The 23,796-nt window shown below is 56.7% G+C and overlaps 6 protein-coding genes across 6 annotated transcripts; 2 read left to right on the top strand and 4 right to left on the bottom strand.

Annotated features, from left to right (window-relative positions):
- Positions 1-1,944: 1,944 nt before the first annotated feature.
- INS49_010842 (uncharacterized protein) lies at positions 1,945-3,341 on the bottom strand (the record flags this gene model as incomplete). The annotated part of the gene is made up of 2 exons (XM_043171565.1): positions 1,945-2,311; positions 2,371-3,341. The coding sequence occupies 2 exons, from the start codon at positions 3,339-3,341 to the stop codon at positions 1,945-1,947; spliced, it is 1,338 nt and encodes a 445-aa protein (XP_043023310.1).
- A 6,108-nt stretch (positions 3,342-9,449) lies between these two features.
- INS49_010841 (uncharacterized protein) lies at positions 9,450-11,887 on the bottom strand (the record flags this gene model as incomplete). The annotated part of the gene is made up of 3 exons (XM_043171564.1): positions 9,450-11,519; positions 11,586-11,743; positions 11,815-11,887. The coding sequence occupies 3 exons, from the start codon at positions 11,885-11,887 to the stop codon at positions 9,450-9,452; spliced, it is 2,301 nt and encodes a 766-aa protein (XP_043023309.1).
- Positions 11,888-13,480: 1,593 nt separating this feature from the next.
- INS49_010840 (uncharacterized protein) lies at positions 13,481-15,502 on the bottom strand (the record flags this gene model as incomplete). Its single annotated transcript, XM_043171563.1, has 1 exon — positions 13,481-15,502. One exon carries the CDS (start codon positions 15,500-15,502, stop codon positions 13,481-13,483), a length of 2,022 nt encoding a protein of 673 aa, XP_043023308.1.
- A 692-nt stretch (positions 15,503-16,194) lies between these two features.
- On the top strand, positions 16,195-17,111 carry INS49_010839 (uncharacterized protein; the record flags this gene model as incomplete). Its single annotated transcript, XM_043171562.1, has 3 exons — positions 16,195-16,495; positions 16,560-16,977; positions 17,033-17,111. The coding sequence occupies 3 exons, from the start codon at positions 16,195-16,197 to the stop codon at positions 17,109-17,111; spliced, it is 798 nt and encodes a 265-aa protein (XP_043023307.1).
- Positions 17,112-17,284: 173 nt separating this feature from the next.
- On the bottom strand, positions 17,285-17,912 carry INS49_010838 (uncharacterized protein; the record flags this gene model as incomplete). The annotated part of the gene is made up of 2 exons (XM_043171561.1): positions 17,285-17,545; positions 17,616-17,912. 2 exons carry the CDS (start codon positions 17,910-17,912, stop codon positions 17,285-17,287), a joined length of 558 nt encoding a protein of 185 aa, XP_043023306.1.
- A 452-nt stretch (positions 17,913-18,364) lies between these two features.
- INS49_010837 (uncharacterized protein) lies at positions 18,365-22,257 on the top strand (the record flags this gene model as incomplete). The annotated part of the gene is made up of 5 exons (XM_043171560.1): positions 18,365-18,763; positions 19,375-19,402; positions 19,735-21,856; positions 21,920-22,023; positions 22,085-22,257. 5 exons carry the CDS (start codon positions 18,365-18,367, stop codon positions 22,255-22,257), a joined length of 2,826 nt encoding a protein of 941 aa, XP_043023305.1.
- Positions 22,258-23,796: the final 1,539 nt, after the last annotated feature.

Here is a 23,796-nt window from a genome sequence, read left to right as displayed (position 1 = left end):
ATCAATCGGTCCACACTGCGAGATTGTTATGCTGCCCAATTCCGTCAATGAAAGGTCCTGCTTGTCATGAGGCACCCAGGTAATTTGACCTCACAGATGATTCTCATGCCATCCATGGGTACTGTCAATAATAAAGGACCAGCAACCAGACACAGCAGACGGTAGAGGCCACCATGGGCACAAAGAAATCAGCCAGGCGGATTGTTACACTAGGGCTGCATTTAGACACCAGCAGCGCGCCTTTCCCGATACTCTCGCGGCAAGAGACACCGCCCCACCAACCCGCCTGAACGAGCTGAATAAGACGTACTGCACTGTACTTAAACGGCTGGACAACCCAAGTGCGAATGACATGCCCAGGGTGATCGCCGGGGGCGACAGCTTGTTGCGATCCTTGGTGGCGACACGACCACGATCCTACTCCTGCTCAATCCCATCAGAGGGGAACAGGTCCTCTGCAGAGATGGAGAGTTCTAGCACGCACGCGAGTGCTGTGGGAACTCCCCGAGCCCCCACAATCTGGCTTGTGACGAGACCATTTGACCCGAGAGGCTGAGACCCATTCGCCTGCGAGATCGCATCCTGTGACACGTCCTCACGGGGCACTTCCAAAGCCCCATATCGTGGAGAAAATGCACACCACAGCTCGCCTGCAGTTTTCTTTCGGCGCCGCGGAAGATAAGCGGAAGACTCCCCGTGATACGTACAACAGAACGGGGTTCGGAGTTTTTGCGCTCCTGCCTGCTGCCCCGGAACCTGCTCCAGTCCTTGATGGTCTCCATACTGCAAACCACCTAGGTACGCTCTGTACAGGCAAGGACGACGTTGCGAGGAAAAGTCTCGTTGGCGTTGGGGATCATCGTAGATACCGGGGCCATCCCGTGGAATCTGACTACTTCAAGTACCAGGGAAGCCATCGGCTGTGGGGGTCTTCCATCGACACCGTGAGCCACGCCAGTAACCTCGAGAGTGTCAATACACACGAACTGTATTGATCTCAGTGTGTTACTCATGGGACAGCTAATCTTCAGTCTCCTGGCCCCGTCTCATGTCCGGCCAACAGACTGCTGGTGCCGAGTAAACCTCCCGAAACCACACTCCAACTCCGCCTTGCCATGATAGCCCAGGTGAGCGTGAACTATTCCGAACAGGACTACCAAGGGAGACGGAGTTAAATTTCGCGAGCCCAATGTCGAATTCGGGTTGACTAAGGAATGCCGTGGGGAGAGGAAACCGCCGGCGGAAGCGTCTTATGTTTCAGGTGGCCCCGACAAGCTCGACGTCGAGCCAAAAAGGACAGGAGCGAGACAATCAAGTGTTTCCTCTTCGACCTCACTTCATCCCTTCTCATATCACCAACGACAATCACCCAGTTCTAACTCACAGAGTCATCACACGAGAACACACATAGGTTTTACGAGCAGTCAAAACGACAATAATCCATCCATCTTAAAATTTTCTGCACTCCAAGAATCGGAAGACAGGGGAGGACACGCACGGCTGGCTCTGTCTCCCTCGTGGGAGGCAGAGCAGGTGGGTTCAAACATCTCCCTCTGCCAGCGCTATCGAAAAACCACAATAAATGCGTCCCCCCATCCAGCCAACAACACTAAAACATTCTACAAGAAAGGTTTTTATGGTCTGCACCCCCACTGCTCCAGGCGGAGCGGTGATGATCGCACACACACACACACAGGAGGGAGGATCTCTTGTATCTCCCGCCCATTTTTCCGCGCCGACCAAAAAATGGGGGGTTTGTTTAAACAAAGGGAAGAAAAAAGGTTGGAGATACAATGATGATCCAACGTCAAAGTCCAGTCATGGTCTCATACCAAGCCCCGTTGCCAACACCCACACAGAAAAGTTCATCCGCTGTCTATTTTTCTGTCGTCTCATCTTGACTCGCCCTTCCTCGCGAAGAAGGTTTGTTCCAAATCAAGCGATTTAGTACATCTTGGCGAAGCGGTTCTTGAGGGCGGCGCCGGTGGGGTAGGCAGAGCCGGTTCCGTTGGAGCCGGTGGGCACGGGCACGACGGTGGCGGTGACGGTCTCCTCGGGCTCCTCATCGCAGGTGTCGTCCTCGCCGTCGACGGGGGAGGTCTCGTCCTCGCCGTCGTCCTCGCAGGTGTCGTCATCCTCAGCGGAGTCGTCGCCAGAGGAGGCAGGACCCGTGGACTCAGGGGCAGAAGCGGAAGCAGCAGTGGGGACAGCGGCGTTGGCGGCCAGAGGAACGCTGGAGGCGCCGGTGGGGGAGGCCTGGCCGACGGTCACGTAGACGGTGGGGCCCTCCTTGGTGACGGTGACAGTCTCACTGTGAAAAAGGTTAGCAAGATTGCGTCTTCAGGTGAGTGTGAGCAGTCTCAAACTTACGGCACGCAAGAGCCCTCAGCGTCGGAGCCGGAGCCAGAGCCAGAGCCGCTGGAGTTCGAGTTGGTGTCGACGGGGGAGCTGTCGCCGGTGGGCTTGGTGACCTTGCTCGTGAGAGTGGCGGTCTTGGTGCCGGTGGTGTAAGCAGTGGTGGTGGTGGTGCCAGAGATGGTGGTGCCCTCGCCGCTGCCCTCGCCGCCAGATCCACCCTCAACGGGGGAAGACTCGCCGGTCGACTCGGGAGAAGACTCGGTGTTGACGACGGTCTTGGTCACAGGGATGGCGGTGACGAAGGTGGTGAAAGAGGTGGAGGTGCTGACCTCAACACCGCCTCCGTTGCCGTTGCCACCGCCGTTGGTGAGGGTGACGGTGACTGGGATGCCGGAGGTCAGGGTAGCCACCGAGGTGGAAACCTGAGTGGTGACGTCGGGCTCGCACTCATCCTCATCATCACCACCCTCCTCACCCGCAGGGGGGTTGGAAGCCTCGGGGGAGAGAGCGGTGACGGGAGGTGTGGGCACGGTTCCGTTGGAGAAGCCGCCGGACGGGGCTGGGGTGGGAACAGCGACACCACCGGTGGCACCGGGGGTGGTTCCGGTGATGGTGGTTCCGGTGATGCCACCGGTAGCAGCGACGGAGATGACGCTGGAGGAGATGCCCTCGGCGGCGGTGACGGGGCAGATGGTGGTGGCGAGCTGGACCACGTCGGTGACCAGGACGGTGGACACCTGCTCGGGGGCGGTGGAGGCCAGCTGGGTCAGGGAGGCGGAGTTGGCCGGGCAGTTGGTGACCGTCGGGGCACAGCTGATGATGGTGCGGATGGAGGTCGACTGGACGGTCAGGGTGGTGAGCTGCTCACCGGCGCTCGCGGTGCCGTTTTGTCGGCGGTAGTTGAAGTGGGGGTGCTGGGGGTAGACGTTGTTGGCGGAAGCCAGGGTCGCGAGACCCAGGGAGGCGGCGAGAACGGACTTCATTTTGGCTTTCGGGTTCAGATTTCTACTCGGGAGTCGAGGATCCTCTTTTGTTCGGTACTCTTCGGGAGTGAAAGATCGTGGGTATGCTGATCAGCAAGCAATGAGTGGAAGTCAATTCCGTGGAGGAGGGCAGACACAGTTTGCACTCGTTCGGTAAAGAATGTATTGGGTTGGGAATGAATGAGTAGCTAAGCTGCTATTGCTCGCCGAAAGAGACACTGTTCAAAAGAATGTCGGGGAGAACGATCGAGGTCAGGCTCCGTGTTGGGTGAGGAGAGAAGGAGGGAGATATACAGGCCCGCGGATGGGAGGCCATCAGCCCTTTTGAGCAGGGCGGCTGCAGGAGGGGGTGGGCATCTCTCTGGGGGTGGTCTCCCGGTGATGGTCCCATTTCCCTTGGTCACCCCGTAAATTCGATCAGGAGCCCACTTGGTGAGCAGTCCAGGGTCAAGTCTGGTTCGTCGGGACCCCGGTCCCCATCTGAGCATAGGAGGCCGAGAGCACCGCCATGCTCATCATGGTGGACTTGCCCCCTCAGCCAGCCCGTAGATATGAATAACCCTTAATCAATTTTGGCTGATCCACCGCCTAGGGCAAACAGGGCAGGCTTGCGTGGTACCGAGGGCCGGCCACTCAACTCATCTGCAAGATTCGGCGCACTGGGACGGGTGGGAATCTCCTCTTGGGCGAGAAAAGAAACGAGAACCAGCAACCGCCCTCCCGTCGCCAGGGCATCCTTGAGCTCCGTCAGGGGCAAATGCAGGAACGGGCGCGGCGAGGAGGTGACATGGCCCAATCAGAGCCCCTAGCCCGGTCCCAATCCCGGTCAGCAGCAGGGACCACAGAGGCTCAGATCCTGCTGCCAAGGAAGCACAAGTCGACAGGAGGGGTGGCCGCAGTGTTGCTCAGCACTTGGTAGACACAACACCCAACGCATCCCATCAACGTCCCATGTCTTCGTCCGAGGGGGTTCGACTGCCGAGAATGCGCTGGAAATTCCGTGCTCCCTCCAGCAGATGCACCTGCTTGTACCTGCTTCCCCAGTGGTGGCTGAGTTGAATCCGGTGTTTCTTGCACCGTCGTGCTTGAAGCCTTTTGCTCGTTGAGGAATAGACAGCAATGTACAGCAGATGTTGTACGGCTGACCGACCGCCATGGCGTCGCAACGTGGGATGAAGAGCGTTGTGGGCATCTCGAATAGATCTCACTCGGGGGGGCCACATCACTGGCCATGATCATCCCAGGGTATGCTGCCGTGCTTTTGTTCCGAGCACGTTTGTTGGCCTGTGACGATGAAGATCCAGCGCTTAATAAATCGTCCGACCTCCTCGGGTCAAGCAGTAAACCTAAACAGACTTGCGAAATTTAATGCCCGATTCCCTTTCTCGAACCGCAACGTCGCCGCATCCTAGTGGTAGTTTGTTTTGCAGATCATCACCCAGGCGGCTGGTTATTGGCAGCTGTGTCACCTTCTAGATCTCTCTGCTTGTACCTCTCATGACGCTTCCTGTGCACGAGATGGCTGGACTGACTGACCTGGGCGGCAACAGAGGGACATTCTCGGGTCCAATGGCGCTTGCCTCATTTCCTTTTTTGATCCCATAGGGCTCACTGCCCTGCAATGCCCAGTCAGCCAGTCGAGGATGGATGCAAGCGGGCACCACGGAGACCCCAGCAAGCGGTGGGCCTCATCTGCTCCTAGGCTGCCAGCTTCTACATGTAGACACAAGCACCGAGATGGTGAAACGAGCCCTCCCCGGCTGCGAAAATGCAGCGGCCCCCCTGCCGGAATTCCTTGGCAACCAACTGCCTCTAACAAACGCATCTTGCTCAAGTCTTGCCCGTCGCCCCTCTCACTACGGTACAAGGCACCCCCTCCCTTTGGGGGGACCCTCTCTGTACACCTCCGTTCGTTTACGGGGCTCGAGGGCGCTATTTCAAAGCTTTGCTAGGGGGCCTCCGGCGGTGTCAAATTCAAGGTGAAATTCTGGGCTGCTAAATGGAATAGCTTCTTGTTAATGGTGATTTTGAGAGAAAGATTGATAAAGCTTGGCGTTTTTTTGTAATTGGGTGAAGTATGTAAGTCGACCAGGGGACCGCTGCATTTTCGCAGCCGGGGAGGGCTCGTTTCACCGTCTCGCACAAGCACTAGGCCCGAGGCCGTCCCGCCCACCGCCAGAGCGATGCACAGGCGGCACGGCATGCTAGGCGGGCACCAGCGTGTCGAAATACTGTACAGACGTAGCCCATGTTGATGACGGCAGGAGGTTCGCTGACACTCCTCTACGACGTCCGCCCGCACAGCGACAGCCATTCTTGTTATTATTATCGAGTAATGGCGCGGGTGAGGTTGCATACGCCCAGGCCCCCTTCCGACGGTGAGGCAGCTCTCAGACGGTGAAGTCTAAACTGCCGACTGCAACGTCGAGGTGCTCTTGAGATTGGCGATGACGAGGAAGAGCCCTCCTCGCCCTTTCGCGCAAGACAGGAATCATATTGGGCACACTGCAAGGCCCTGACATGGCCAGGCACGGCACTGTCATCCGGCCAATCCGTGCTGGCCGTGCTGGCCCTGTGTGGTTCTGTGTGGTTCCGCGAGAGTGTTCTCGCCCTCTGGAGGGGCCCCACAAAAGACCGGGAGATTGGCAGAAACGAAAATGCTTGGCCTCCAGATTGCTCCAGATCTCGTCGCCGATCAGAGGAAGTGCACGATGCCCAGGTGCTGGCGTGCGATGCGGCGCGGCTGGGCCATCCGTGCCAGATGGTGAGGGTGAGGTCAGAGTAACAACCCCATCTGGTCTGTCTGACTGACGTGGAGCCATCAGGAGTCTCGTCTACCAGCGGCCGGCGGCGAGGAGGACGGGGTGGTTCCCAAGAAACCAAGGAGCGTGGCATCGTCGAGCGAAAAACCGGCGCTGGGGAGGCCGTGGAAATTGGCAGGAGCCTGTCCAGCAGGGGTGCGAAAAGGAGGTGCGCTGTTTCACCAGCCAAGCCGCAATTCCCCCTCCAAGGTGGAGCCGCCCGGGGGTGGCCTGCCTCGGGATCACTCGACACACACCCCCTTCACCCCTCCCAGGCCGTCCAGACCCTGCGCGGTTGATGAGCCCACCCGGGGTGGTCCCTGGGTCTCTCTCTCTGTTCCTGGGCTGCTGGCCCGCTGTGTTCTGGGCTGGCTGGCAGGCTGGCAGGCTGGGCCTTCTGGTGGCCCTCATCCTCATCGACGGGGCCCCCAAGGTCGATTGATTGAGGGCCCCAGCGTGCCCCGAAATGAGTCCTGGCTGTGGACTCTGTCGACGATGGGCGAACGCGGGCGAGACCTCCTCTAGCGAGATGCGCGCTTCGTCAATGTTGGTCCTTGCTCGGGCCGTCGCAGAATGATTGACGATGGAAATGACAGCCTTGATTCTGTTCAAAGGAGCCCGCTCATCTCGCTATACACCGCTCGTGGCACCATGTCGTGCTGATGATAGTGGGCTTATTATTCCATAGTAACGCCTGGATCCTGTTGCCCCCCGTATGCCCACCGTGCCGAGGCTGGAAGCTTCTAATTCAAGCTGACTACTTACTTGCTTCTCTTCTTGTTTTCTTGCTCACGACAATGGCCACCCCGCCCCCCTTTATTTATTTCTCCGACTACTGCTGTTGTCATTTCGTTTTCATGATATAAGCTTCGCAATGAGTCAGATCTCAACTTCTTGTCGTCTTGTCCTCGGTTGACAGAAACTCTCCGGCCCCATGGCCGTGCGGTCGCTGGGACAGGTCGTGATCTGGCCTGGCCTGGCCTGGCCTCTGTCGCCCGAGGCTGGGGTACACACACTACCGACCAAGACCTTCCCGATGAGGCACCGCATGGGACAACGGGGCCAGCATCGTCTTCAAACATGCACATTCGCGCGCATTCACACCCGCTTATTTGCACTCTCTGTCGCTTTGAAACACACTTTAACCCACGAGGACCGCATTGCCGAAGCTACTGTGGCATATCAACAGGGCAGGACGACAAACGACGAGGAGGAGGGCCCCCCTCCCTCGTGGTCGTTGTTTGGATTGCCGAGCACGTTTTCCCGTATTACACGTATATTCTTAGTCTCTACCGTCCCAACGTCTTGGGACCCTGGCGCTCATCACCCCGTGGCTCCCGAGACAGATCAGCCAACGGTCGTGGGGTTCATGGGAAGCCACACGCTAAGTCTCTTCCTCACACAGCCCCATGCCGTGTAAGCCATGTCGCTTCCCGGTTCCCATACAAGCTCAGCCACTGCCCACCGTTTGATGATATCTTGTAACTGGCATCCTGCCAGCTTTGTCCGCCGCTGCTCTTTGACAAAGCCCGACGTCAGAGCTCCTGAGTGAGGCCACCCAGCCAAGGGGGAACGGTCGGTGAACTAGTAGTTTCAACCCCATGCCCCGAGCGTTACAGTCGCCGGCGAATGCCAGAAAGCCCCCATCACGAGGCCCTCGTGAACGGATATCTTCAACAAGAAAAAAGATCAATCATGATACGCCCCCTGAGCAGGTAGCCCCACCTGAAGCACCTAAGCCTGCAGTGCCACCCCTTACCCCTGTCACTAGTCGGCCCTCCTTGCGTCAGAACCACAGCATATTCGCCCTCCTGCAGAGCAACACCAAGAAAGAAGCTCGTGAACAACGCCTGAATGAGAAGTTCACCGAGGGGTTCAAACCTGCTGGCTGAGCAAGTAAGTCCGGCCGGAGTCCACTCCCATCATGCGCATACAACCGCCATACCATGGATGCCCTTCCACTGTAGTATCCAAAGGGGGCCAAAAGGAGCGGACAAGCACAATTCCCAACATCAAGCCAACCCCTTCTGTCCGCCCCGCCCGGCCTCGCCTGTCCTAGCTGTCCAGTTATGTATGTCTGGTCGCACCGAGACGGGGGCATAACCCACCAGGTAAGGTCCCGCCCTCAACCGCAGCCGGCCGGCCAGTCAGCTAGCACAACGGGCGTAGGGAGGGAGAGGAAGACAAGATGCTGCTCCCCCACATGAAGTCGAGAGAAGCAAGGTGACGGAGCGCCCGAGCAACCCACCACCACCACCCCACCATGCACAACATCGTGCAAAACACTATACATGCCGCAGTGTAGCCCTCGCCGTGCAACCACCCGCGAGCTGCAGACTCTCTGCCAACCTTCTGCTCGTGGTCCAGCCAGGTCCAGCCAGCCCCCTCTCGGCCGTTGTCATTGATTGGTAGGAGGGTGAGCCGATGTGCCCCGGGGTTGGGGGGGGGGGGGTGAGAGCGGTCGTGTGGTGAAAGCCAGCTAGGAAACTTTCTGTAAACCACTTCGACAGGTTGGTGGTTTTGTTTCCCGGCGGCGGTTGGCTGAATACATAGGTACTGCATCGTGACATCGTGATTGGAGAAGCCCTCGTTGGGCCCAACAGATGTGTTAGTTTGCAGTCCGCAGCAACAAGTGTCTGCTTTGGCCATGCAGTGATGTCTGCGGGAGCCATGCACGTGCCGAAGCCGATCTACAGCACTTCATCTACGACTCACGCACGAGCATGTCTGTCTGCAGGTACTTCTGAAAATCGCTGTCCTTCCTTTCGAACGCGGCATCACTCGAGAGGGACAATGACAACATGGTCAGCATGTGTATTTCTTCATCCACCCTTGTTGAGTCGGGCATGTTTACACCTATGTGCTGCCCTCCCAATCCCCTCGTCTCATCACTACATTTACAGCATTTGACCGTCCATTCCCGCTGCAGAGCAAAGCGCTCGCGCTCATCATCACATCATTCCAAATTCCCAACGCCGTCGAGTCATGTTTTGAACTCGATCCAAGATGATAGTCCCGTTGAGGGTAGCTATCAATGGATGCCTGTGCCGCCCTTGCCTTGCAATGCCTGTATGGGTATATGTTGAATTTTTGCGCCGTTCCCACCTCTCCTTTAATGCCGTTTTTGGTTGAAAAAACAAAGCCTCGCTAGATCCCCCAGCTTTTCTCGTGAACGCCGATGTTGAAGTCGAGACCGGCACTTCTGTCATTCCAAGTCACCGGCCCGTATTAGTACCCACCATTATCTCAAATCGCCTCCATTAAAATGGACGTCCGCCACCAGGGACAGACGTTGTGTTGAATGAACTTATTTCGCGTACTTGGCGCGGAAGAACTTGGCGGCGCTGACCATGTTGGCCAGGGCCTCCTTGGTCTCCTTCCACTGACGGGTCTTCAGACCACAGTCAGGGTCGATCCAAAGCTGCTCAGGCTTAAGGAACTGGAGCATCTCCTCGATGCGGTCCTTGATCTCCTGCTCGCTGGGGACACGAGGGGAGTGGATGTCGTAGACACCAGGTCCGATGTGGCGAGGGTAGGCAGAGTCGACGAAGACCTTGAGCAGCTTGGCGTCAGACTTGCTGTTCTCGATAGACAGGACATCAGCATCCAGAGCCGCAATGGCGTGGAAGAAGTCCTGGAACTCAGAGTAACAGAAGTGAGAGTGGATCTGGGTGGCGTCCTCAACACCAGTGGTGGACAGGCGGAAAGCCTTGACGGCCCAGTCCAGGTAGGCCTCACGCTCCTTGCCGGAGCGCAGGGGCAGACCCTCACGCAAGGCGGGCTCGTCGACCTGGATGACGTCGACGCCGGCCTTCTCGAGGTCGACGACCTCGTCACGGAGGGCGAGAGCAAGCTGCTCGGCCTGGACAGACTGGTGAACGTCGTCACGGGGGAAAGACCACCGGAGGCAGGTGACAGGACCGGTCAACATGCCCTTCATGGGCTTGTTGGAGACGGACACAGCGTACTTGGACTCCTTCACAGTCATAGGAGCGGGACGGGAGATGTCACCGACGATGATCGGGGGACGGACGCAACGAGATCCGTAGCTCTGGACCCAGGCGTGGGTGGTGAAGGCATAGCCGTCCAGACGCTCACCAAAGAACTGCACCATGTCGTTACGCTCAGGCTCACCGTGGACGAAGACATCGAGGCCAAGCTCCTCCTGGATCTTGACGTTGGACTCGATCTCCTGCTCGATGAACTTGTCGTACTCAGCAGCGGTGATCTCACCCTTGGTGAGCTTGTTGCGGCTGAGACGGATCTCCTTGGTCTGAGGGAAGGAGCCGATGGTGGTGGTGGGGAACAGAGGCAGGTTCAGCTTCTTCTGCTGCTGAGAGATTCTCTCGGTGAACTCAGACTTGCGGTTGTAGTCAGCCTTGGTGATGTTGGACTGGCGCTCCTTGACCTTGGGGTCGTTGGTGCGGCTGGAGGTGGCACGAGCCTGGATAGACTTGGCGTTGGCCTCGAGCTGCTCACGGACGGCAGCAGGGCCGTCAGTGACGGCCTTGGCAATGACAGCGACCTCGACAGCCTTCTCGGAAGCGAAGGAGAACCAGTCGGCGATCTCAGGGTCGAGCTTCTTCTCGCTGGCAAGAGTGTGGGGAGTGTGGAGGAGGGAAGAAGAAGTGGCGACGATCACACGGTCAGCACCAAGCTTCTGGGTAGCAGCCTCGGCGGTCTCGATGGCCCGCTTGAAGTTGGTCTTCCATATGTTACGGCCATCGACCACACCGGCAGACAGGATGGTCTTGGGGCCAAGAGCACCGATGACACTCTCGAGCTGCTCAGGGTTGCGGACAAGGTCAACGTGAACGGCGTAGACATCCTTGGGCACAGCCTCAAGGTTGTGGACGATGTCACCGAAGTAGGTGGTGAAGACAAGCTTGGGGATCTTGTCACCGAGGCTGGCGAGCTTCTCGTATGTGGGCTTGAAAGCGGCCTTGGCCTTGGAGGGCAGGTCCAGGACGAGGATGGGCTCGTCAATCTGGACAGTGGAGGCACCAGCCTGCTTCAGCTGGGTGAGGAGCTCCTCGTAGACAGGGACCAGCTTGTCGAGGAGGTCGATGGGGTCAACAGACTGACCACGGTCGGCCTTGCCGAGGTGCAGGAAAGAGACGGGGCCGACAAGGACGGGGCGGGTCTCGATGCCAGCCGCCTTGGCCTCCTTGTACTCGGCAACAGCCTTGGGCTCGGAAGTGAGCTTGAAGGTCTGGTTGTCCTGCAGGGTGGGCTTGACATAGTGGTAGTTGGAGTCAAACCACTTGACCATCTCCAGGGAGGGCACGTCGACACCATCCTTCTGGTGGCCACGACCCATGGCGAAGTATTCATCGACGCGGTTCAGCTTGGAGCTGGCATATCGCTCGGGAACAGCCTGGAGAGGAACATAGTCAGCAACGGGGACCAACATCAAGTGTGGTCATTGGAGCGGGGAACTTACGCCGAAGTCCTGGATGTGGCTGAGGACCTGGTCGTACAGAGCGAAGTCGTTGGAGGGGATGACATCAACACCGGCGTCCTTCTGGATCTTCCAGTGAGCGAGCCTGAGCCTCTTGGCCTCGGTGAGGAGCTCATCCTGAGAGATCTTGCCGCCCCAGTCTGTCTCTACAGTCAGCCTTGGTGCTCGATTGGGAAGGTGGAGCCTATTCGGCCGGTGCATGGGCACTCACAAGCCTCAGTAGCCTTCTTCAGGTCACGGTTAACTCCCATGCGAGGGAAACCGAGAATGGCGGATTGAACCATGATGGCTGATGTGGTCGAGTAACCGACACGAACAATTGACCACTTCTGAAGGTTTCTGTGTGGTATTTTGCGTCAGCAAGGCTTACTCACGCCTCTCGTGTGTATGTAGTCAATTTTCCGTTGGGAAAATCCTCAACATGTGAAGCGGGGGAGGGGTAGCAGGCAGCATACAGGACTGTGTTGGTAGGTGTGCTTGTCGTTGCTCTCCACACCCGCAGAGATAGATGAAGCTTGGGAGGGAGGTGAAGAATGGTGTGAGGTAGGAGGAGAAGGGGGATAAGAGAAGAGTGGAAGAGCAGGAAAGAAGAGGAGGGAGAAAGCCACTTATGAATAACGGTTCAAGGGCGGCCGGGCGAGCGGTGTGTGGGTCATGCAGAGAGCAGAGCTCGGAAGGAGGGAGACGAGAGAAGAAAAACGTGCTTCTGGCTGGCTGGCAATCGGGAGCCGAAACCGCTGACACGAGCAAGGCGATAGCAACGAGGGAGCGCTCCTAGTCTGGATGGGGAGGGGCTGAAGGCTGAGGGAGGGAGGGGTAGCTCCCCACGGACCCACAACCACTTTAGAGTTGAACGAGGAAGGGTCCCAATGAAAGCTTTTCCAGCAGGGGTCTGACTACCCTTTGGATTCCGTTTTGTCCGTACGTGATGTTTGCGTCTCTGTCTCATCTTGTCTGCGAGTCGCGGAATTGTACTGTCACCGCTTCAGTGATTAGCCGTGTGTCTCGAGTTCAAAGTCGAGGCACTGTACTGGGACGACAAGGAAGCAATCGTCTCATCAGACTCAACCCCGCCCACCTATGTACATTGTAGTCTACTTTGCACACCAGCTCTGGACGATGGCAAGAGAATGTGTCCTAGTATGGCGCAATTGGCACAGTACCGCTACCATCACTGCAGTAGGGCATGCAGAGGCTTGCTCCAGTGGTGCGACCCTGCCTGGGATAGAAGCTGCACCACATCCCACTCCTTTGCTTGGCCTCCCTGCCTACCCAGGGTCCCGGCCGAGCCCCTCGCAATCCGTCCCTAGACCCTTTCTGGGCTCGGGGCATATCAACGTCCTGCTGCCCAGCCAACTAGACCCGGTGTTCTGTCATCACCTCGCGCTTCTTCCTTGTCACTCCCGTGCTTGGATGACCCGAGGCCGGCATGACTATCCGTCGCACTGCACATATTCATCAATGATACCAACAAACTCTGGCTTTCCTGCGGGCTCCAACTGGTTCTCCCAATACGCCCCTGTCTACAGCACCGCGTATGCCATACTTAGTGAAGTCTTGTTCGCATATTGTGGGCAAAGATAGCCTGGCTGCCCATTACACAGAACTATCACCCAAGAGCTACTCGGGTAATTTCGTAGAAGCCAGGCATGACTCGCTTGCGGCGCCTATCCATCGACATTGCGTGGTGCCCCAGATGCTGACCGCCACCGCGCTTCAGTGATTCACATCACGCTTCGTCCACTAGTTCATCTCAACAGGGCGTGTTTACTCAGTCCCTGCAGCTCACATTAGGGTGGCAAACCGCTTGTCAGAAGTTAGATCGTGTAGTCGTAATTTTGCGGAGCAGGCATCGTGAGCCCTGTCAAAACCATATGTTATCCAAGCACCACCTTGTCGTACTCCTCCTCGTCTAGGTGCTTCTGCATCACCTGTTGCAGTGCAGCCTTGCTCCTGCTGATCGCCGGAACGACACCACCTATCTGATGTAGGTTACCCTGCATGCTCTCCATGTGGCTCCCAATCTGCTTCGAAAGGGCGACCAGCTCCTCGTCGTCCAGGTCCTTGAAGAGCCCGCCCGCAACGGCATCCTCGGGTCTTGCAACGAGCTCCAGCCGCTCTCCCTCGTCAAGATAATCAACGCCCTCGTCCTTCCTTCTGATACCAGAGGCGAGGACGTGCTCCCGCTTCGCCTTCTCGCGCCAGCCTTTCGCCTCAGACCTCGCGTTCGCCTCCAGCTTATGGAGAGTGTCGTAGTCCCGCGCCAGCGCATCCTCCTCCTTCTTGATCTCCCTCTCAAGCAGGCTGACCGAGTGCAGCAGTGTGTTGAGGGTATTCTCCAGGCCCTGCGCGGCGTTCATTGCGCGCTCGAAATCGAACTCGTCCTCGTGGCTGCCAGACGCAGCTCGCCTTGCAGGCCCAGCCGTGGGAGCAGGGAAGGGCAAACCCCTGACAAGCTTTGTGTGTAGTCGCCGGGAGATGCCTGAAAGCGCGGCTGATGCATGCTCTCGTCGCCGGCTGGTGTTCTGGAGGCGGAGCAGGACCGGTCGCTGTGCGTCGGCGAGGAAGGTCCCAACTGCACTGATAGATGGTCCGTCCAGGGCGCTCCACTTCTCAGAGATGACGCATCGTGGGATCTTCTTAGTGCTTTCCTTCAGATATCGGAATGGAAACTCCTGCTCGTCTTCCTCTGAGCCTGTGTCTTCGTCTTCACCTTGCTCTTCCTCGGCAACAGGCTCCCTTCGGCGAGGCTGACGCTTGTCCCGCTTTTTCTTGGTAGAAGTCTGCCCTTGCTCCTGCTCTTGCTCGTCCGCGGGATCGGGGGAACGACGTCGTGGCTTGCCGCGTGAACGAGTTGGCTGGGCTGGCTCAGGCTCTTGAGAGGCAATGTCTGATTGCCTAGGTCGGCCGCGGCGCTTCGGCCGCGAGTCTTCTACTGAGCGACTCTCATCTGCAGTCTTGTCCGCCTCGGACGACTCCCTCGCAGCTTTTGCCCTGTTGCCCTGCTGCGGCTGTAACGCCCTCGCACTCTCAGAATCTTCCTTGTTCAACGACGGTCGCCCACGGCGCTTCTTGCCTATTCTCGCAGCTGGATGGTTCTGCTGTGCCTTGGGAGACGCCGCTTCCTGTGATTCCCCATTCGCTCGTGTTCTGGACCTCCCACTATCCGGGCCCGCTGTAGGTTGTGCATCCTGCTGGTTATTCTGTCGGCTTCCACTAGGGACATTATCAGGTTCCCTTATTTTCCGGTCTCGTCCACTACGCCTTGGAGCTGAGGCCGATTGTTCGTCCTCTTTGGGCGAAGTTTGACTCGCCGTCGCTTTCTCCTTGCCTGCCAACGCCTTCCTCTTGTCTTTCGAAGCACCAGACGATGCGCCACCAGCGCGCTTCGGTGCGCGTTCTGTTGATATTTCTTGCGGATAAGCTGGCTGTTCGGCACCAGGGGCCTCGCTTGAACTCCCACCCGGCACTCGTCTGCTGCGTCGAGGCTCCGAGCTCTCTAGTTGTTGTTCTTCTTCTCGCGGCTGGATCTGGTGTGCTGTTTTGCGCTTGCCCTTCAACCGCGCCGTCCTGCTGTCGGGCCTGGCCGCATTGGAGTGTCTGTCCTGTTCCTCCGTTTCGCGCTGGATGTCTGGCTTCGCGGTATGCTGGCTCTTCTTGGGTGGCCGGCCGGCCTTGGGTGGTTGCGCCGGTCCATTATCGTTCCGCGAGGGACCAGGTTCCGTGCTGGCGCCTTCGGCCTCGTTCTTGCGACCACGTTTCCTCGGTCGCGCGTCTTCGGGGTCGGGTTCAGCATCGTGGTCGGGCGCCTCGTGGCTCGACGCGTCGCCTTTCGATTTAGACGCGCCTGGCGGCCTGCCGCGTTTCCGCTTCGGATCAGATACTTTTGGAGGCTGCATTGTAAGATAAATGTAGAATGAAGTGATTATCCATGAACTTACCATTGGGAATGTGCAATGATGTCAATAAATCGGGTTTGTTAGCTGGTATGGGTCGTCAACATCGTGGTAGGATACATTAACAAATACCCCAGGTGGGATAGCTTCGAAGTGCCCTAGACCGTTTGGGGTAAGTGAGAGCGCTGCTTCCTGGTCAACACGATGACAAGGATACGGTCACCTCCTACCACAGTTGAACTTCCAAGCTCAACAACAAACAGAGAGTGGTGAAGACCTTAAGAGTATTAATAGAGAGTCATCGAACGGCTGGCATCTTTGAGGTATCCCATTTTCTACCCAGTGCTACTACTCAACATTCATTCCTTGGAAACTTAGCCTCGCTCGGAGTTACACCCTGACTTCTGCCTTCTCTGCAGGCTTTCGCTTATCTTATCGGGCCCCTCACCGACCGTTGGTCCGGCTTGCTTTCTCCATCCTTGACCCCAGGATTCGGTGCCTGCTAGCAGCCCGGAGCTCTCCAAGGACCCTGATAGTCCACCACTGGAGGACCCTGCAGCCTCCGCCGTCTCCATCTGTTCTCTTCAACTTTTTTTTGGCCGGCAGACCATCGTCATTGAGCTGCCTCGTTCTCTAACAGCTACAGAGTATAATCACTTGTTCGAACTTTTCTTGGCTCTTGTCGCTGTGTAAAAATGCGTTTCTCATCATCCTCGGCTCTATTGGCCCTGCCGCTGCTGGCCTCAGCTCAGGGCGAGCAGTTCGAGCAGTACAAGGCACAGTTCCAGAATTTCCTCGGCCAATTCAGCTCCTACGTGCCAAACCCCAGCAAGCATGACCCCGTTGGAGCTGCCGAGGCCAAGGTCGGCGAGATGAAGCTGAACGTCTTGACGCTGGACAACTGGAAGGACACCCTTTATTCGCCCGTCAAGCCCGAGTCCACCAAGCCCGAGGAGTGGTGGGTTCTGATCTCGGGTGGGAACAAGACTTGCTTTGGTAGGCCCCATTTTGTGGAATCCGGATGCATTCTGATTTGACGCCCGTGCTGACCATGCGACAGGCCACTGCTTGAAGGTCGAGGAGGCCTTTAACCAGACAGCCGCCAAGCTCGCCGTCCTGCCTGACGCCCCTCACGTCGGATTTGTCAACTGCGACGACCAGCCCATCCTTTGCAATGCTTGGTCCGCTGGCGCCGGCAGCCTGTGGCTGTTCGAGATGCTCCCGCCTCCCGCGCCCATCGACATCTACGTCAAGCGCATGAACCTGTCCACGACCGACAGCAACACCTTCTTGGAGCTGTACAAGACCCGCGAGGACAAGAGCCAGTTCAACAAGAAGGACGGGTACTTCCATCCCTTCGATGGCGAGCTCGCCCAGTATGGCGTGGCTGTACCTATCGCATACGCCCTTTGGGGACTCAGCGTTGTCCCCAGCTGGGCAATGATGCTGGTTGTCTCCTTCGTCAGCCGGACTTTCATGTAAGTCACACTAAGGTCACCGTATGCAACATACAAGGTCGCTAACGCCAGCCAGGTCTCGACGCATGGCTCCTCCACCCGGTGCACCCGGTGGCCGCGGTGCCGCTCCCGGGGGTGCTGCCGCCGCGCGGTAAAGGCCCAACCTTTGCGCATGACGAGATGTTGTACGAGGTGATACGCGTGATGCCCAAACTTTCTGGGGGGTCTTTGTGTTTTTGCTTTGTCACGGTTGGGCGGGGGAACTGGTTTTGTACACTTATCATCCGGGCGTGTTCGCCTCATCGGGATACGCCTGCTAGGCACCTATTTAATGTCTTGCCTGACATGTCTCTTGAACGTTTTGTAGGCCTTCCAGAACCTGCTCTGTGAGCTGTCCGTTGGATAATCGACCGTACCGCAGGTCGCTCATGTTGCCGACGGTTTGCTTGATAGACTGCAATAGCTCAGCCTCTTCCCTCTCAAGGGCCTGTATTGAGGCATCAAGCTCCTCTGCAGAACTAGCTAATTCCGGGATGATGGAATTGATGTCATGCTTTGAAACAGGAGCTCCTGATGCTGCACCGTAAAGCTGTGATGCTGTTAGAAGTCTGGCCTCACGAAAGAAGCCAGCTAAAATTAGTGGCAAAGGACAAACCTACAGCTCTCTCGATATCAATCTCGTCGTCGATCTCATGGTCTTCGGCCTCACGCTTTGCCCTTAAAACCTCCCGCCGTAGTGCCTTGGCCCGTTTCGCTTCAGTCTCAATGTTGGATGCCACAGCATCGACGAGCGTGTTTCTCTGGATCTGAAGATCTCTGTAGAGTCTCTTGACCTGCGGGGATGACTGCTGCGCACGAGGAAACAGATCTGTGAATTCCTTCAGGGAGACGATGGCCGGCAGCTGTGCCGGGACCAGGAGGTAGTTGGCAAGGATTGTTGACTCGGTGGGTGCCATGTTTGGCGGCGTGTCTGGTGACCTCGACGCCGGTTGTTCTGTTCTGCTTTGTTTTGGGACAAGTAATCTAAAGTGTAATCTACGGGACGAATTTTCATATCGTCACGGAAACTCTTAGCAGGCGAACGGTGGCCTTCCCGTTTTGTAATGACTGGCTCTGTTGTGTTGCAAGAGGAGTGAATTGGCCTGCTTGATTGATTGGGGGGCGGCAATCGTAGCGCGCCTGCCTCGAGACGCGCTTCTCGACTCGCCTGGTCCCGTGACACTCCTGTAACGGGCTTCCTTTCTCACTTTGGTCCTCAACGTCCAACCTCTCTCTTCCTCACCCAACCCACCTGGCACTCTCGATTGCAGCAGACTGCCCTGGAGACTCGCCGTCCTTTGAGATTCGTTTAGTGTCACTCGACTTCCATAGCTCCCCGTTCACTGTCAGCAGGTACACTGTCACCAACATGGCGCCTTCTTCCAAGCCGGCAGCTCCCCCCTACGCCAAGGACGAGAAGGTCTTGTGCTTCCATCATGACATGCTGTACGAGGCCAAGATCATTGAGATTGATTCCACCGAGGAGGGTGGCTTCCGGTACAAAATTCACTACAAGGGCTGGAAGGCCACATGGGATGACTGGGTCCCTCAGGACCGAATCCGCAAACTGAACGATGAGAACCGCGAGCTTGCCGCCCAGCTCAACCAGCAGGCTCGTGCGAGCATGCAGAAGAAGTCTGGCCCGGCGAAGAAGGCAGGTCTGAAGAATGGTTCCGACTTCAGCTCGGCTAGAGGCAGTGAGGAGAGATCGGGTGCTGCGGCCACCATGTCTGGGCGAGGCCGGAAGAGAGATTTTGACTTGGAGAATGTGAGTACTAAACCCCGTTTCCTATTGTGGCCCACCCATTTTATTATGTGTTCCATTGTGTCTCCGGCTTGGATCTATTGAATGGGCTGTGAATGGAGCGTCTTTCCCGAGTACTGGGGGAATACGGCTGGAGTGAAGGTATTTAAACCCAAGAGTCCCAACCGCATCACTCGCGGTTTTCCCGCCAACGTTGCCATAGGCTGTCTTAAAAAGCCCAAAGCTCGTTTGTGCAGAGACTCCCTACAGCTGCGCTGGATTTCAGTGACCCAAGAATCGACGTTCCTGGGTGAAAGGTTGCCGGCACGGACATCAACCTCCACCTCTCTGTGCTTTTGACACACCGAGCTCTCCTCCCACTTGACCAAAACCTCAACGTCAAGGCAAACTCTGCAAACATCGAGATTCGTCTTTGCCGTCACCAGGGCATTTGATTCAGCGTGAATCTGCATACCCACGACAGACAGGCGTTTAAGGCAAAAGTTGTCGGCATCTGCTTGGCGTCAATCAACGCGACGCCAGCTTTCAACCTTCCTCACGTCAACGTCAACACTTGCACAGCAAGCTCGGCAACACACGACCCTCGCGCAAGGCTTCCGCAGAGCTCTTTGCAGCTTCAGCACTACTCGTTCCTGAGGTTTGGTCAGTTTTGGGGTCACATCAATCTCATCGACGCATTGCTTCCGTGACGCGACCCCTCCCTTTTCATCCATCACCCAAAAACAACCACAAACAAGGCCGTGTTTACGACGGAAGCTCAGCTCATTTAACCTCTACGGCTGAGCAACCTCAAAGTCAACATTTCCGAGCACGCTGCCTTCAACGGCGTGCCATTGATCTTGACTCTGCACCAATCGCACTCCCTCAATCAATCCGTCAGTACAGCCTCTTCGACCACCTTTGCATCATCACCAGGTCCGAACCACTTCAAACGGTTCCTAGCCCCACCATTCGCATCGACCTGATGGACGCAGCGTTCGTCAAGAAAGAGGCAAATTGGTACAAAGCCTCCCTACGCTACGACAATCTCTCCAAACTGCCCCCTGAAACCCTTTCCCAATCAAATCCTGAATTCAAAAAGGCCCTCCACGACTTCTACTTCAAATCCACCGATGAGGGATTGAAGTCCAATTTCATAGCCGACGAGTATCGTGACCCTTGGCCTGTCCCTTACAAGCGGGCGAAGCCGAAGAAGAGGGAGGAGACCCCGGAGTCTGAGGAGGAGTTGACCGCCGGGATTCCTCCAAAGGACAGAGAGGAGTTCAACGAGGAGCTGCGTAGCTTCATGCAGGAGCATTGCCCGAGCGACCTTGAGGAACTTCCAGACCCCATCGTCACAAAAACCGCCAAAGCCGAAAAGGCCAAAAAGGCAGTCATCAACAGAGAGAAACGCGCTGCAGCGAAGGCCAGGTCAACCATGCCCCCGCCTCAGCACACTCGCAACACCCGCCTCAGGGCCAAGGCCGCCCAGGCCACCACAGCGGCTGATGTCCAGGCTCCGACTGGCGATGCCACTGCGACAAAGGATGCTACCACCACGGTAGCCGCACCTGACGCGGACGAGGACACAGTGAGAAGCAGGCGGCTCAGCGAGCCTCCTTTCAACTCATTCATGCGCGACACGCGCGCAGCCATGACCCAGAACGAATTCAAGAGTCGCCCAGTACTAGGTGTTGTGCCCAACAGCTACTATGCTGCCGTGAACAATGCCTACAACAGCGTCTACCCAAAAGCCAGGTCATTGGGTGATGAGCCCATTGGCAACGACATTCCACGTGCTCCCGCAAATGGACAAGAGCCAGCAGCAAGCAAGCCGGAAACAACTACCATCACTGCGCCCGAAAACACTACGGTGCCTAAGAAATCTGCGGCTCCCAAGCCAACAGCACGCAAGACTCCAGCGCCCAAGACTGCAGCACCCAAGAAGTTGGTGCTAATCAAGTCTGCGGCTACCAAGAACGGTACAAGTAAGGCGGCATCTATCAACACCGCCAACAGCAGCGTGGGCAAGGGTAAATCGGCAGTTATCAAGCTTCCAAGGGCTGTCAAGGCCTGTGACCCTTGCCGAGCGCACAAAACCCGTTGCACCGGAGGCACACCCTGTGACGCCTGTGTCAGAAGAGGTTTCAACTGCGTCTACGTCCCGGGTGGAAGAAAGACACCCGTGAAGCGAGCTCGTGAAGACAGCCAGGAGATAGTGAAGAAGGAGCCCCTCGACAAGGACGCAGAGCAGGAGGGCCGGCCAGCGAAGCGAGCGCGCAAGGAGAAAGCAACTTCTACCAAGACGGACTCCGCCAACAGCTGTGACGGCACGGCTGAAGCTCCCAATGCCCAACCCTCGAAGATACTGCCCTCCATCGAGGAGCTTCCTGAGGACAGCGAGGGACCGAGTGCTCAGCCCTCGAAGATGCAATATCTCAGCCAGCCCAAGATTGGCAAGAACGCGATGATCCAGCCCACCAAGATACAGTCCTCCTACTCCGGTCGGATCACGCGAAGTCGTAGCCGTCAGTTGAGTGAGGAAGCGGAGGCTCAGACTGCAAAGCTGCAGTACAAGGGCAAGCGAGCGCGTGAGGAGACAGAGGAGCTCCTCGAGCGCCCTGCAAAGTTGCAGCGCGCGACGCGCAAGGGCCCCAACTACCGCAAGCCTGATGGCAACCCCAAGATACTTCGAGCGATCGACTCCATGAGCGTTGACTCCGAGGGCAACGCCCAGACGGACTCGCCGTGGGAAGGCTATGACTACGAAGCCACGTGGATGAGCCACACGTACATGGAGTGGGAGAAGTCATTTGATTGGCCTGATCTTAACCTGAAGTCACAGGACGAATCCTTCCACGCTCGACCCTCGATCAAGCTTGTCATGACCGATGTCCTGAAGGGGATTCTCGTGGATGACTGGGAGCATGTCACCAAGGACTCGCAACTTGTCCCACTGCCGCACGAGCAACCGGTCGTCAAGATTCTGAACGACTACCTGGAAGATGAGATGCCAAAGCGCGAGGAAGATTCCGCTCAGGTCGACATTCTCAAAGAGACGATCGCGGGGCTTCGCGAGTACTTCGATCGAGCCCTTGGTAGAATCCTCCTCTATCGGTAAGCGTTGTGCCTCGATAAAAATCTACCGCACATGACAGACTCGGCTAACCCTGGCTCCAGCTTCGAGCGATTGCAGTACTCTGAGTTGCTCCCACAATGGGAGAACGAGAAAGACGGAGGACCGAGCAGTGTTTATGGAGGCGAACATCTTTGCCGACTGCTTGGTAGGTTGTGATCTTGTATCTCCTTCTGTGACGTGATGAACGCAACTAATCTCTTATTCAGTCTCGCTGCCGGAGCTGCTTGCCCAAACCAACATGGATCAGCAATCTGTCAGCCGCCTTCGCGAGGAACTGACCAAGTTCACCAACTGGCTGAGCAAGAACGGCCAGAAGTACTTTGTCCGAGAGTACGAGGTTCCCGGGCCAGAATACCAGGAAAAAGCCAAGAGCTCCTAGCAGAAGCCCAAGCGAATCACTGGTTTCGAGCGTGAGGAACAACATGCCCCACAAGGAGTGAAGAGGGGTGGCGGATCGCAGTCTGCGGCTGTTCCGGCCAAGAAGCGTCGACCTTATCGACCTTCCATCATGGGCTCTAGACGATGATCGACCAAGCCCGACATTGGGGAAGCAGTGTGGCCAGTGCAATGATGACGGCTGCTGCAAGCCTTTTCCTTCCAACGACCCAAATTATTTTGAGTACAGCAACGCGAGGACACCCGTCGGATTGCAACCTGCTAGGCAGCCTGTGCTGTCAATACCGAGTGGTGATCAGATTTTGAGAACCACTACGAGGAACTCGCAATTACGACACAACCGAAGAAAATCGTATCAGATATGTACACTTTTGATGCTCAGTCGGCTGGGCTACGATATCGACTCGTCTTTGCCACTTATTCTTACGACTGCGATCTTGTCATTCACGCACGAGACCGCATTGAAAATGCCATGAGAGGGGCAGAGTTTGCCCTCACAAGACCGTGGGATGACATCTTCCCAGCCTGCGTTCTAACAAACTTTTGGCCACGATTGCGGTGGCTGGTCAGGATTTCTCGAAACTTGTTCGAGCACAAAAGAATGGAGAGGGTGGAATTGCGACTAGTCTGAAGCTTGTGGTCTGGCCTTGATGCGATGAGGCAACTACGATCACGGCTATGAATCCGTCATGTTGACGGAAAATACGACAGGGGTGTTGTGCTATTCCATGCTGGACAGATGGTTTTCGTTTTTTTCTTCTGAGGCTCTGTCACTATTACCGCCTTACGACGTGTCAAGGCATTGTGACGGTGACCACCGCGGCTTCAGAACGGTATTTGATGAGAAGTGAGATTCAGGGATGGTAATTTGTTGTTCGATGGAGAACGGACCTGCGTCTCTGGAAGTCTTGGTCACTGCCGCCTCTTTATTGTTGTTTGGTGAGGCATCTTTTCATGCAGTGGACCGTTGAGGCTTGAGATGCAGGCAGGCATGATGAAAGTGGAAAGTTTAGTTCTGGGGCTTTGATATCTGCCGCCTCTGGTCATTCTCGACGAGGCACTGTTGCGCAGAAACGTTCACGGCTCCGGACTCATACAGTATTTGTGTACATTAATGAATCAAAGGGAACTCGGTACAATGGTCTTTGTGACCCTTGTCCACCGTGCGTGACAATTTACGGCCCGTAATGTGGGCATGTATTCTTCTCGACTTGCTTTCTACGCAGACGGACCCAGACAACACCGCCTCATAACTGCCAGCTGTGGCAGCAAGAGTCAAGAGTGGGGTGGATATTCATACAACCGGAATGTGTCCACCGGGACCATGACTGTGAGTGAGCTCCTCCATGAATAGTGGCAGCCCACGAGGAGCTGCATTGTGCCCTCTACATACACAGCGGTCCATCGAGGACCTCGACCCTACCCCAGCCTGAGCTGACGCTTACCATCTTCCTCACAGCGTCACGCACACCTCCCAAAGAGCATCGGATAGATCCATTCCGCCCTCAGTGCTCTGAGTGAT

Source organism: Diaporthe citri, assembly GCF_014595645.1.
Source record: "Diaporthe citri strain NFHF-8-4 chromosome Unknown scaffold_5, whole genome shotgun sequence".
NCBI lineage: Eukaryota > Fungi > Ascomycota > Sordariomycetes > Diaporthales > Diaporthaceae > Diaporthe > Diaporthe citri.
The sequence above is the reverse complement of the archived record's forward strand: the minus strand, read 5'-3'. Positions and strand labels throughout refer to the sequence as shown.